The sequence below is a fragment of the Monodelphis domestica genome, chromosome 5 (assembly GCF_027887165.1).
Source record: "Monodelphis domestica isolate mMonDom1 chromosome 5, mMonDom1.pri, whole genome shotgun sequence".
NCBI classification, from domain to species: domain Eukaryota; kingdom Metazoa; phylum Chordata; class Mammalia; order Didelphimorphia; family Didelphidae; genus Monodelphis; species Monodelphis domestica.
In genome coordinates this window covers 112,568,200-112,582,091 of record NC_077231.1, presented here as the reverse complement: position 1 = coordinate 112,582,091, position 13,892 = coordinate 112,568,200, and the positions used below count along the sequence as shown (strand labels likewise).

The 13,892-nt window shown below is 34.7% G+C and overlaps 1 protein-coding gene across 7 annotated transcripts in view; it reads right to left on the bottom strand.

Moving 5' to 3' along the window:
• Nucleotides 1-13,892, bottom strand: part of KDM5A (lysine demethylase 5A) — a 133,195-nt gene that overhangs the window by 37,088 nt on the left and 82,215 nt on the right. For all 7 annotated transcript variants that reach the window (XM_007503792.3, XM_016425964.2, XM_007503791.3 and 4 more), the window contains 3 exons: nt 8,960-9,119; nt 6,162-6,382; nt 3,616-4,026 (listed from right to left, as the gene is read on the bottom strand). In XM_007503792.3, the coding sequence (XP_007503854.1) occupies nt 3,616-4,026; nt 6,162-6,382; nt 8,960-9,119 (792 nt within the window). The remainder of the gene's footprint in view (nt 1-3,615; nt 4,027-6,161; nt 6,383-8,959; nt 9,120-13,892) is intronic.

Genomic DNA, 13,892 nt, shown 5'->3' with positions numbered 1-13,892 from the left:
GGTAATAATGAAAAATTACATGCTATATGCTAACTTCCAGGGAGATCATCTTAATCTTATTTTTCTGAAATATGCCATAGCCATTATTTTGCTCTTCCATCATCAACTTGGATTCTATTTTTTTTTTAATTCAAAAAGGAATCTCATGACTAAGAAATTAAAAGCTAGTAAAGTTCAGTGAGAAGAAGCAGCCTAAAAACTTAAGAGTAATGGGTTTGAAATTTCTTTTTGGCCACTCAAGTCCTTAAAAATTACTTCAAATACTTCCCCTCTTTACTGCTCCTGGCATAATAAAAATAATTTACTACTTCACAGAGAATAGCAAAAAAATATATAAATTATTATAAAGAACTTAAAAATGTGAGTTGTTCAAACATTAATTGATAATGATGAAGAATGTTCAAACATTAATTGATAATGATGAAGAAATGTTCAATTTATAACACAAAGCTATTTCAAACAAGAAAGGGGGAAACCTACAAGGGAAAGCAACATTGCCTTTTCATATTTTCAACTGAGGGAATAAGAAGAAATTTATATCTTCTGGAAAATAATGAATAAATATGCCAACAGGGACAAAAATTTCTATAGTATCAGCATTTCTTCTGAAACTAACAAAAGAAGAATCATGTAAATTTATCAGGTTGTAATGACTCAAAAGCTCTCTATATGTATATTTCACATCCTTATCATTTTGTAATGAAAACATCATCATGTAACTACTGGACATGAATTTTAGAATTAAGAAACTAGAATGAACACATCACAAGTACCTGACATGCCTTTATTACCACTGAAGTTTAAATACTGTCCTAAAATTAATACATCACTGAATGCCATAAGTAATAACTGTTCCCAAATCATTATTAAAATTTTCAATCAAAGAGTCTTATTTTCTCTATATATTTTTAAAATCTTTATTATCACTTATGTTTTGAGATAAAGTTTCTAATAAAAGAAAACATCAGATCTCATTACTAAGATTATATTCTAAGCCTATTGACAGCAAGAAAAAACAACTATTTACAAAAACATTCATAGAATAGTATTACTTATAATAATAAAAATCTAGAAACAAAATATGTGCCCAGCAATCAGAGAATGGTTGAGCAAAGTCTAAGGTAGGAATGTAATGGAATACTATGGTGTCATAAGGAATGATGAATATTAAGAATATGTTTGTTTAAAAAAAATGGAAAGAAACATATAAAGTTATGCAAAGTAAGAAAACTGCTAAAAGCAACATACAAAGTGACTGCAACAATGTCAATAATGCCAACGTAAAGAGATAACAAAAATCAACTACAATAGTTGATGTTAGTATCATACTGGCTAAATTAAAGCATACATCCCTCCTTTCAGATAATAATCAATAATTAGCTTGTTTTCTTAGGGAATGTACATTGGGTTTACTTGAGCTTTTGTTATGTCAAAGTAAAATATGTCAAGAAATTTATAAAACATAAATAAAAGTTGGTCTCAAGCCAAGAGACTGAAAATGAATGATAACAGTGGAGTCAAGATTTCCTCCTCTAAGCCAATGTAGATATGGCCCCCAAGAAACAAATGAAGCCAAATAGTCAATGGCTTTCATAAAATCCATAATATTCCCCATAGCCTCCAGAGTTTACAGTTTTTAAGCAAGGGGTTGCAAAAGAGAACAGTTCATTTGGAGGGTACACACTAAATATTAAGCTTGGAATCTGACAAAAAGGCACAACCAAGTGAACGATGACAGCTCCATTCCCATCATCTCTTAGTATCAACCCACTAAAAATCACAATTTTCTAAAGCAATTAGCTCAATATTATTATTAGCTCAATATCTGCTGATAAAAAGATTTGGTTCTGAGGTTCACATAACACAGCACAGCAAGACAGGACAAGCACAGAATCACACAATCTCAGAGTGGGACAGGATCTCAGAGGTTATCTACCTCAGCTCATATCTCAAAAGAAATCCCCTCTGTAGCATCCCTAACAAATGGTCATCTTGCCTCCAACTTAAAACAAAAAGTGGGGAAACCCACTACCACCAAGACGATCCACTCCACTTTTCAACAACTGTTAACAAGTGAGATTTGATTCATATATATTAAATGGCATTTAAAAAAAAAAACTCTTACCTTCTGTCCTAGAATCAAAACCAAGTATATCTATAAGGCAGAAGAGTAGAAAGGGCTGGGCAATGGGAATTAAATGACTTGCCCAGGGTCACACAACTAGGAAGTATCTGAGGCCAAATTTGAATCCAGGTCCTACTGACTCCAGGTCTGGCACTCTATCCACTGCACCACCTAGCCTTATGTGATGCATATGGCTAGAATCTTTTTGGAAAGCAATCTGATAGAGCACTAAAACTGGTTCATTTTCTTAAATGCATAATCATAACTTTTGATTCAATAATCCCATTATATATATATACATATATATACATACATATATATAATATATATATATATGCCCTAAGAGTATGAGTAAAAAAGAAAAGAGCTATCTACACAAAGATATTTACAATCCTTTATAACTTCAAAAACACCAGAAAACAACTTACAGTAGGATACACCAGAATTACTACTAGGATTTGAGGTCTGTGAACCTGAAATTGAATCTTGGCTCTGCTACTTTTTACCTATGTGACCTTGGGAAAGTTAACTTACCTTTCTGGGTCTCAGTTTCCTCACTTGTAAAATCAAGTGATTGGACTCCATGATCTCTAAGGTATCTTCCAGCTCTAAATTCTATGATCCTACAATCCTCAATACACAATATAGGAGTGACTAAAACACATTATGCTAAATTAATGTAATAAAATAATACATTGCAATTAAAAACAACAACCTAGGGATCAACATGGTATAGTGGAAAGAACACTGGCTCTAGACTCATAAGACCTTGGTTCAAATCCCACCTCTGATCCTTTGTGACTGTGGGCAAGTCACTTTAACCTCCCTGGGCTTCCTCATCTGTAAAATGAGGGAGTTGGATTAGGTGGCTCCAGCTCTAGATTTATAATCCTGTGAACAATCATGAAAAATATAAAGACATATGACGTGAAGAACAGAGGAACAAAAGAGCAGCACTCACATTTATGACAAATATAAAGAAGGGAAAATACACATAAATCCAGGGGTGAATAGACAGACAATACAAAAGGGAACAAAGGAAGGGAGGAATTGTTAGGCTTGTTACAGATACCTTTATGCTAAAGATCTTTTTAAAATTCTCAATGTTATTAAGATTAATTTAAATGGTTTTGTAATTAAAGCTGCATTCACAATGAATACTAAAAGATAATGTGTTGCATGCCAATAGTTGTATTGCTTCTCCTTGCATCTGCCTTTATATGTTCATCCAATGTACTCTAGTTTTGCTTTGTTTTAATGAGTAAAAACCTCTTCTACTAGATGTTATACCAGTGGCCTAGGTGTCTCAAGATTTACCAGGATTTATTAAAAAAAATGCAGAGAGCAAATTATTTTGAAGGTCAATTTGGGTTGCAACAAAACCAGATTGTCATATTACATCTATGCTCTCATAAACTCTTAGCCTCTGGAAGTCAAAATCCTTCTTCCTCTCTTACATCTGGTTGAGGTAGGGATGAGCTAGGATTTACCTTGTCCTTACAAGGCCTCTGACAATTCTGTGCTGCACAAACTGCATTCTCATCATCTGACTCCTCCGCTCCTGACCAATCATACTTTGAGGGGATGTCTAGCACCTTCTTCTCCCTCTTCTTCTCAGTATTTTCCTTTACAAGTTCAACCTTGGCTGCAGCGGCCTTCTCCCTCTTCTTCTTTCTTTCCTCTTCCTTTGCCAGTTTCTTGGCCAATTTGTTCAGCTCCTTTGACTTATCTACATTCATCTTCAATTTCTTCTTTTTTGGTTTGTCCAGTTTCTTCAGTTCCTTGGACCTCTGCTTCCCTTCTCCAAAGAGCTGCTCAACTTTTTCTAGCTTCCGTTTTCGCTTCTTCTCAGAAGAGTCCTTTCCTTTTATTCTCAATGGTTTCTCTTCCATACTGTCATCCTTTAGAGAGATAAAATTAGACATTTTGTGAAAATCAGGAGATTTTAAATATTTTTGCAATGTGGAATAAAAAAAGCAATTAGGTCTCTTGAATGAAGATGAACAAGTACTACATAATAAAACATGCCTCTTTCCAAGTTTTTTGGCTTCCTAAAGATAGGAATTTTTAAAAAAAGACAGGCCCAAATGGATTCACAAGCAAAGCCCCCAATAAATAAAGAAATAAACAGATAAATAAATACATGAATGAATAAATGGAATAAGCAAATTGAAATTATATATTTTCAAAAAACAGCAAGATAAGTAGGCTATCTAAAGTGGAGGAATTCCATGAAGACTGGAACAACCTCCAGGAAGTGATGCAGAGTGAGAGGAGCAGAACCAGGAGAACATTGTACACAGAGACTGATATACACTGTGGTATAATCAAACGTAATGGACTTCTCCATTAATGGATTTACAATGTCCCTGAACAATCTGCAGGGATCTATGAGAAAAAAAAGAAACTATCCTCAAGCAGAGGACAAACTGAGGGAGTAAAAACACTGAGGAAAAGCAACTGCTTGACTACAGAGGTTGAGGGGACATGATCCAGGAGAGACGTTAAATGAGCGCCCTAATGCAAATACCAACAACAAGGAAATGGGTTCAGAGCAAGGACACATGTGATAACCAGAGGAATAGCACATTGGCTAGGGAAGGGGTGGCAGGAAAAGAAAATGATCTCTGTTTCCAATGAATAATGTATGAAAATGACCAAATAAAATAATGTTTTAAAAACTTAAAAAAAAAAAGAACTATGGGAGTAGAAATACAGAAGAAAAACAACTGCTTGATCACATGGGTTGATGGAGATATGACTGGAGATATAGACTCTAAACAATCACTCTAGTTCAAATATCAATAATATGGAAATAGGTCTTGATCAATGATACATGTAAAACCCAGTAGAATTGCACATCAGCTATGGGAGGAGATGTGAGGAGGGAAGGGAAAGAACATGAATCATGGAACCATGGAAAAATATTCTAAATCATTGAATAAATAAAAATTTTCAAATTAAAAATAAAAATAAAAACCAGCAGCATGGAAAAAAAAAGATAAGTAGGCTATCCCAATCCTTCTATGAGGCAAATATGATATTGATCTCTAAAATGTCCAAAGACATAGTTGAAAAAGAAAATTAGAGACCAATGCAATTAATGAAATAATAAATGAAAAGCAGGAAGGAATAAGGGAAAACTATGGGAGTAATAATCTCTTAAGAAGGTACATATGGAAGGGGCAGCTGGGTGGCTCAGTGGATTGAGTCAGGCTGAGAAATGGGAGGTCCTGAGTTCAAATCTAGCTTCAGACATTTCCTAGCTTTGACCCTGGGCAAGTCACTTAACCCCCATTGCCCAATCCTTAGCATTCTTCTGCCTTAGAATCAATACCCAATATTGATGCTAAGTGGAATGTAAGGGTTTTTTTTTTTTTAAAGGTATATATGGGAAGTTTGGGATCCTAAAGTAATACTTATAAGAGTGAAGCATTAAAAACTAATGAAAGGAACTTGAAAATTGGCTTAGATCTAATTTAGGACTATGCAGACCCAGTTCCTAAACTAAGTCTAGACAAAAGTTATAGTATAGTTTTCAGAGAATGGCAACTAGTGATAATGTTTCACTCCTAATTCAAAGTTTTTTTCTTTCTGTCTATTCCCATTCCCTTCAGTCTTGCCTCCCCCCCTTCCCCACCTTCCTACATATGCTACTCTTTTATTTCTCCACTCCCTACTACTTATGTTTTAGACATTTAACAGTTACTCTTAGCAACACTTAACAATATGGCATAGTGTCAGACTTGAGTTAGGAAGGTTGATTTATAACCTTCTAACACTTAATAATTGTGACCCTGAGGAAATCTTTTTAAGTCTCATCAAGCCTTAGCTTTATCATCTGCAAAATGAGGAACTATAATACCTTTAGTATCTACACTGCAATGAGATACTGTGAGATTTAAATGAGATTATTGAAATGTACATAAAGCACTCAAGTGTCATATAAAACCTTCAAGTATCATATGAACATCAGTTATTATTATGACTTTATCTTCATTGGCTTAATACCCTGATTTGAAAGTAAGTACTGTACCTCCATGACATGTAGGAATCTGTCCTCAGAGGGTGGATGTGTGGCCTGTAAAATCCTCCAGATATGCTGAGTCTCATCCAAGGAAACCTCTAGGAGATCCCCAACCATCATAAGTTCCTCTAATTGGGCTTTAGCACCAGCTGATAACTCTAACACTGGAGACTCCAAACTTCGTGGTACCAAAGGACTCTTTCTGGGTTGTTTTCTTGGGGTACTAGAACCTTTGGCAAACAGAGACAATAACGAAAATTTAAAAAACTATGAAGAACTAGAATATTTATGACAAAGAAATTTTTTGCAGCAGAAGTCTTAATCAGGATAGCTACATTAGATACCATTATGAATTCATGTAAAAATAAACATGATAACCCCCTGCCTCAACATCCTGTATCCAAAGTTCTAGGTATACAAAAGTGATTATAAAAAGATTCACAAGATACTTGTGGTAAAAATTTATCACACCAATTCAGTTTCCAAGGAAGCTAAATGATAGCTGGACTCTGGTCAAAATAAAAACCAGAGACCCCAAGCCTTAGAGGATAGCTTTTTTTTTTCTTTTTAATGGACAGAAATCTAATGACACAGTGACAAAGAAATCGTCAAAATTAAAATAGAATGGATGCATAAATCTTTCAGATAGGTAGGTCCTAACCAATGATGTAAGGGCTGAATAAGCTGAACAGTACAAAAATAATCACTATGGGCAGTAACCCATGTATGATATTATGGTTGACCTTTCCACAGCCTCTGCAATAAGGGGCAGGAGTCTAATTGTTTTCTGCTAACAATTATTATGAAATAGCAGGAGTCAGCAGTTAGATGAATGATATTTATATCCAAAAGCAGCCTTCTGACTGTCTTGAGCTTACACCCCAAAGCAGCCCTCTACCTCCTGACTATCTTATGTTTACATGCAACAGGGTATGGTGGGCTTGATAGAAACTTTAATTTCTTATTCCACGAATAAATACAGAATTTGCTTAACTATCTATCTCTCCATAGTAAGGATATAGTTATGCTTTAAAACAAAGTACTCAGCCTCGAAATGAAGGGATAAAAATGCATGTGACCTAATCTATATAGTAGGTTTCACTAGAGAAAAATAAAACTCACTTTTATCTAAGTGGGTTAGTTCTGAGGTTTCAGAATGCTACAATTCCATTGTCAAAAAGAGCATAGTAAACTGTTGTCATGATCCAAAAAGATTCAGATGCAGAAGCAAATTATTATGGGGTACTACTTTCTATAATCTGCAATTTATACTGTTAATATTCTTGTAACAAGAGATAAAAATTCTGAACCTTCAAAAGAGCCTTGGAAATTCTTATAAATAGTTCTCATTTGTTCCTACAATTTTTCTTATGTAAACTGGAGAAAAGATGAGTCATAGCACATATACAAAACAATTACCAGCCCCATACCCAATTTACAAACTACTTCATAATTACTAATTGCTCAGCCCACAAGATGCAAGGCCTGGTCTACTGGGCTGTTTCCTTCACCTATATTACCACACAATCCCATGTGATGAAATTTTAACAAGATGAAATGTAAAGCACTAGACTTAGGTTTAAAAAATGCATAAGGAGAGCAGATTATAGGGAAAAGATATGCAAGTTTTAATTGACCCAATGAGCCAGTGTCACCAGCTCACTGATGTGATTAAAAAAAAAAATAAAACAAAAATCCCTATATTCAGGAGGTAGTTATTTATATTAAGGAAGCTCATAGTCTCACTGAATTCTACATGGATCAGATTCTACATGGATCAGACAATATCCAGAATAGTTCTGAATAAGACCTTTTAAACAAGTGCTATAACAAAGAGGAGAATGTCCAAAGCAACTAGGACAGTGAAGAAGTGGAGAAACTATATCTTACAAGGAAAGAAAGAAACTAGGAATGTTTACATAGGGGGGAAAAAAAAGGCTTTGGCACTGGAGGCAGAAAGTATGAGTTAAACTATCTTTTAAAAGAGGGCTATTTTGCACTTTTTGTGGTGGCAAAAAAAAAAATTGGAAAATGAAGCAGTGTCCCTCAATTAGGGAATGGCTGAACAAATTGTGGTATACAATGGTGATGGAATACTATTGTGCTATATGGAATGAACTGCTTGATTTCTAAGAACTGGAAAGACCTTCATGAACTGATGCGGAGTGAAAATAAGCAGAACCAAGAGAGCATTGTACACAGTAACTGAAATATTGTGGGATGATCAAATGCAATGATCCAGGACAACTCTGAGAGATTTATGAGAAAGAATGCTATTCACATCTAGATAAAGAACTGTGATTGTGGGAGGAGAAATCCAGAAGAAAACATGATTTATCACTTATTTACATGGGTATGTGATTTAGGGTTTTGGTTTTTATAAAATTATTACAAAAATGAATAATATGGAAATGGGATTTGAGTGATAATATATGTATAACCAGTGAAATTGCTTGTTAGCTCTGGGAGTGAGGAGGAAAGAGAGGAGGGAGACAACAAGAATCATGTAACAATGGAAAAATTAAAAAAAAAAAGAGGGCTATTAGACTTAGTCTAAAATTCTATAACACTATAAATTACAATTGAAATCTTCATATTATCTTTCACTAGATTCTGTTGATCTGTTATACCATTGCACAATGATTCAAGTTAGTAGTTCTAATTAAGAACTGTATTTAGTACATTGATCAGCAATTACATGACAATTTTAAAGCAACATTTTTTGATCAGCTTTCATCAATATAATGTCTTTCTCTTTTTGGCATTAAGTTCATCTCCATCCCACATTTACAACAAAGGAGTATTACCTTGAGAGCAACTTTTTGAAGCAGATGAATATGCATGCTCAGCACAGAATGATGGTGCTGTCCACATATGGGTCACCACCTCCTCAGATTTGATGGGGATTTCTTCATCACAAAAGAGATTGGGTTCCAGGCTACTAGAAGACTTTACACTGGCAGTGTCCTAAAGAAGAAACCCAAAGAGAATATCATCATACAATAACTGAACTTGGCTTACAGATAAACTGTAAAATAAAGATTTCAGGACTGTTAACTTCCAATAGAAACTATCAATAACCTATCAACACAAGTCAAATTTACAACTTTGTGCAGCATACTGTGAAGATCAGATTTGGCTCACCTCTGATTATAACAATGAAGATACATACCTCTTCCCTGATTGTGAAGACTTAAATTGTAACTCATGTCTATTTTTAGACTTTAATCCTCATAAGTGTAAATACCCTACTTAAAAGTTAAGTATGGAGACCTACCTATTTTTAGATTCAATCACAAAAAGTACAAGCATGGTACCTAAAAGTTAAGTATGAAATATGAAGATCTGCCCATTTAGATCTAATCACCCAAAGTGAAAATATCCCACTTAATCATGAAGTGGGAGATTGGTGACCCACATGTGCAATAATGGGTAACGAATCAGAATAGACTAACTGCCTTCTGGGCAGTTCTAGAGCAGAGCATCAACTGTGATTAGTAGACGTAAAATTAGGGGAAGGACAGGAAGTGATGCAAGAGAAAATGCCTTTAAAAGAGAGAGTGCTACACAGAATGGGGAATTCTTGAAGCAGAGTTCAACTTGGACTTCCACTTCTGGAGGGCAATTCTTTATGCTTTTAAGTTGAGGCTAGTGAAGAGGGGAAGAAGAATCTGCTGACTGGACTGACACTTGGTGAGTGAAAAGCTGACTCTAACTGCTAGATTTTCTGAAGAGACTTCCCAGATCCTCGGCTTTGCTGAGGCCGGCTAAAACTAATTCTCTCTGCCTGGAGGGGTCAGGAGTAAATTACTTAGTGCTCAGGCTAGATATCTTACCTTATCCTCTCTCTGATTTCTTGCTTCATTCTTTCTACATTTTTTAAATAAATTGTAAATAAATCTCTTTGGAATTAATTAAATTTCTGGCAACCAAACTCTTAAATAATCAAGTCCAATCCTTTTTAAAATGACCCCCTTCCCCCTTACAATACAGATAATCATTTTGGGAGAAAAACAGCAAGTTGTATAACATTAAATAATAAAAAGAAAAACAGCAAGTTTCTCCAAAAATCTATTCAAAAGATCCAATACTAAAATTACAATAAGGTATAATGTTTTCTATATTTTACAATACAATGTTGTTGATATTCCTATAACAGGTAAAGAGACTGTGAAATTTAAAAAGAAACAGTTTTGTTTAAAATAGGAAGTAAAATTCTAGATGTAGATTGTCAAGAAGGATTTATTTACAGAAAAAAGAATTATTCTGCTATTTTCAGAAGCTTTATTGTTGCTCTTAGCACAGACTCTACCTATTAATATCAAAATCATGTAAAACTTAGCTCTAAATTTTAAAACCTTAAAATCACAGATAATGCACCAATCAAGTTACAGTCTGCCATGTGATGAATGAGAGCAAGAATTCAAGTTATCTTTATTTTCAAATTGAACATTCCTGGAAACTCGCTAGAAGTCATAAGTAGATATGGAAAAAAGTACTTGGGAGAAAGGTTTTAAAGGCAATTCTGGAAAATTATGTCCACAGTTAATGCCACTAATTAAGAACCTAGAGATAAATAATTCTCCCCATATGAAAATTTGACCTACAAAATGTATGTACAGGGAGACTACACAATTACTAACATCCTTCAGGGCTTCTTATCAGTAATTGGAATGTATTCTCCTCTGACATTTTCATTATCTGACATTTCATTCCCATTCATGAGGTAGGAGTTTCTGCTAAACTTTCAAAATGAAAAGGAGAGTGACCAAAAAAGAATGATGAAAAGAAAGGTGGAAGAGAGTTTAACAGAAATATAGAAGTTAAAGATACACTCTCTGGGAAGTCCCAAGACTGAAGTTCTGTGACGCTTCCCAGATTAATCTTTCTAACTCAAAAAAAGACCATCATTATAACTACTTTGGTAGTTCTGTATTTTTTCAGGTTGACAATGTAAAGGCCTACATGAAGTTCTAAAGGATGAAATGAGCAGAACCAAGAGAATACTATATACAGTAAGAGAAATATTGTTTGAAGAATGATTTATGTTTAGAATCAATACTATAGGGAGCAGCTGGGTAGCTCAGTGGATTGAAAGCCAGGCCTAGAGATGGGAGGTCCTAGGTTCAAATCTAGCCTCAGATACTTCCCAGCTGTGTGACCCTGGGCAAGTCACTTAACCCCCATTGCCTAGCCCTTACCACTCTTCTGCCTTGGAACCAATACACAGTATTAATTCCAAGATGGAAGGTAAGGGTTTAAAAAAAAAAGGAATCAAGGAAAGGAACTTGCCTAGAGTCACACAGAAATATCTGAAGATAGATCTGAACCCAGGACTTCCCATCTGTGGGCCTGGTTCTCAATCCACTGAGCCACCTAGCTACTTCCTGACTATATTAATTTCTAATAAGGGAGGGTTTATAATGGGGAAAAGAGCAGTCTTAGAGGAAAGAGTGAGATAAAGTAACAAAATGAAAAAAAAAAGAGTATCAATGAAACATAAAAAATGCATAGTAGAGAACAAAACATAACTCAAAAGGGGATACCATTTTTTTAAAACTGCATAAAAATAGCTTAGTTTCATATACAATCCTTTTTCCTGTTCCTTGTATTTAGAAATGTCCATTTGTAGATGATGTCAAATTCATAATATTGAAAAACTAATTTGAAAACAAAAGAAAGACACACAGACTTAAGGATCTTCTATACCAACTGATTTGGCACTAACTGAAGCTACTATGGTCTCAGTTAGAACCACTGCTCTGAACACCTACAATCTCAAACAATACTTGAGGATCCCTCAGTGTTGTTTTGGTGGAGAATGGCAAATATAAAAATGCCTCTGAATTAAAGACACTCTAGGATGAACAGTCAGTGGAGCCTCATAGGATTTTGAGATCATACTACGAGCTGTTCTTTCTAACTGGTCATTCTGCACATATGTGCACCTGAAATAAGTTTCTATTAATATGGACAGGGCAGTTAGAATAATGGGTCAGCAAAATGTCTAACAATGTGATAACCTGTAAATATGTGCACAGAAGCACTTTGAGTAATGTAAACACTTAAAGAGAATATGCCAGTGATAATGGAAGAAGGTTGAAGAAACACCAGACTATGTTCAAGAATTCAAATTTTGCCAAGTTACATGTTATGGTAAACAAGAAATTACTGAACACACGATTTCAAATAATTTCTGAGTCATCAAAAGGTGACTATGAGCACAAGTCATGATACTTTAAATTTTTTTAAATAAATTTTATTGATATCTTTTGTTTTTAAAACAGCCATTTCCCACCATACTTCCTACCTTTATAAAAAATTGACTCTTAATCCCCATTTCTTCAAAGAAAGGAGTAATAAGCTTTCAAATCTATCTTCTCTGGGGCCACACTTGATCATCATAATTTCACAGCATTCAGTCAGTTGTTTTGTTATCCATTTACAATGTAATGATCATTGTGTGTGCTGTTTTCCTAGATCTACTGACTTAATTTATTCATAAGTTCATGTAAATTCTTCCCATGCATCTCTTTATTCATTATATTCACTAATATTCATTAACATTAATGTATCTCAGTTTTTAAGCTTTTCTCCAATAGATGGGTAGCTGCTTCAATTTCAGTTTGGGGGTATTACAGAAAGTGTTGCTATAACTATTTTGGTATATACGAATGGAGCTTTTCTTTCTGTCATTTATCACATACCTTAAGGTATAGCCTAGCAGTGAAATCTACGGACTATGGGCATTTTGTGTCAGTTGTTCTGCATAATTCCAAATCACTTTATGGAATAAACCAATTCCCAGCTCCACCAACAGTGCATTACTGTCCCTGACCACCTATGTAAAGTTAATGAGGAAGTGAAGTGAAAGAAGACACTTAGAGAACAAACCATCTATGCTCAACAACTGATTGGCAATTTAAAAAATGGCATGACAGTTGTCACAAAACAAGTACTCACTCAATAGGCAAATGCCGAATAGAACCAAAATAATAAAAAAAAGCAATAACAGGAATACCAGACTCAAGTAAGAAGCCCAAGTCTGCCAATATATTATTTAGAAGTACTGCTAACTAGACACGGTCTGAGAATTTTTGTTACTAGCCTCTCAAAAACCAGGAGGGAAATTCAGCAAACTAACACCACCCAACATACAAGAAAGCCTAGCCAAGAATCACAGAATTTTCAAGTTAGCAGGATTTCAGACTGTCTAATTCAAAACTGACAGTTTTGACAGCTAATTGATCCATGGCTCACCTTAGTTGATTGAGTCAAAACCGATTCATAGTAATCTGAGTCACATATGACCAATTACAGATTGTCTTTTCAGGCCACCAAAGTGTTTTCAAGCAAAACTTCACCACTAAATAGAGTGTCTAGTCACTCTACATCATAGCTGAATGATAGAATGCTACAGAAAATCACACATGTCAAGTATGCCTCTGCTTTCAAAACTAAAAGGTCCTTAAGCAGGTTTAGTCTAGACAGCTTTTTTTTTCTCTGACTGCTACTGAATTGGCATGCTATTTGAATAAATGAAAAAGATTTTAATAAGGACATAGTACATTCCAAAATCTATATTAACCCCTTCTAGATGTTACTGGTTTTCCTACCATGTCCATTATGTAACAGAAATGGCCTTTGATTTCTAGCAAAAGACATCCTATTCCCAAAATATATACCATAGTTCATGAAAATCTACACAATTTAGGGTACCTGTTAACCTCCTTCTTAGCT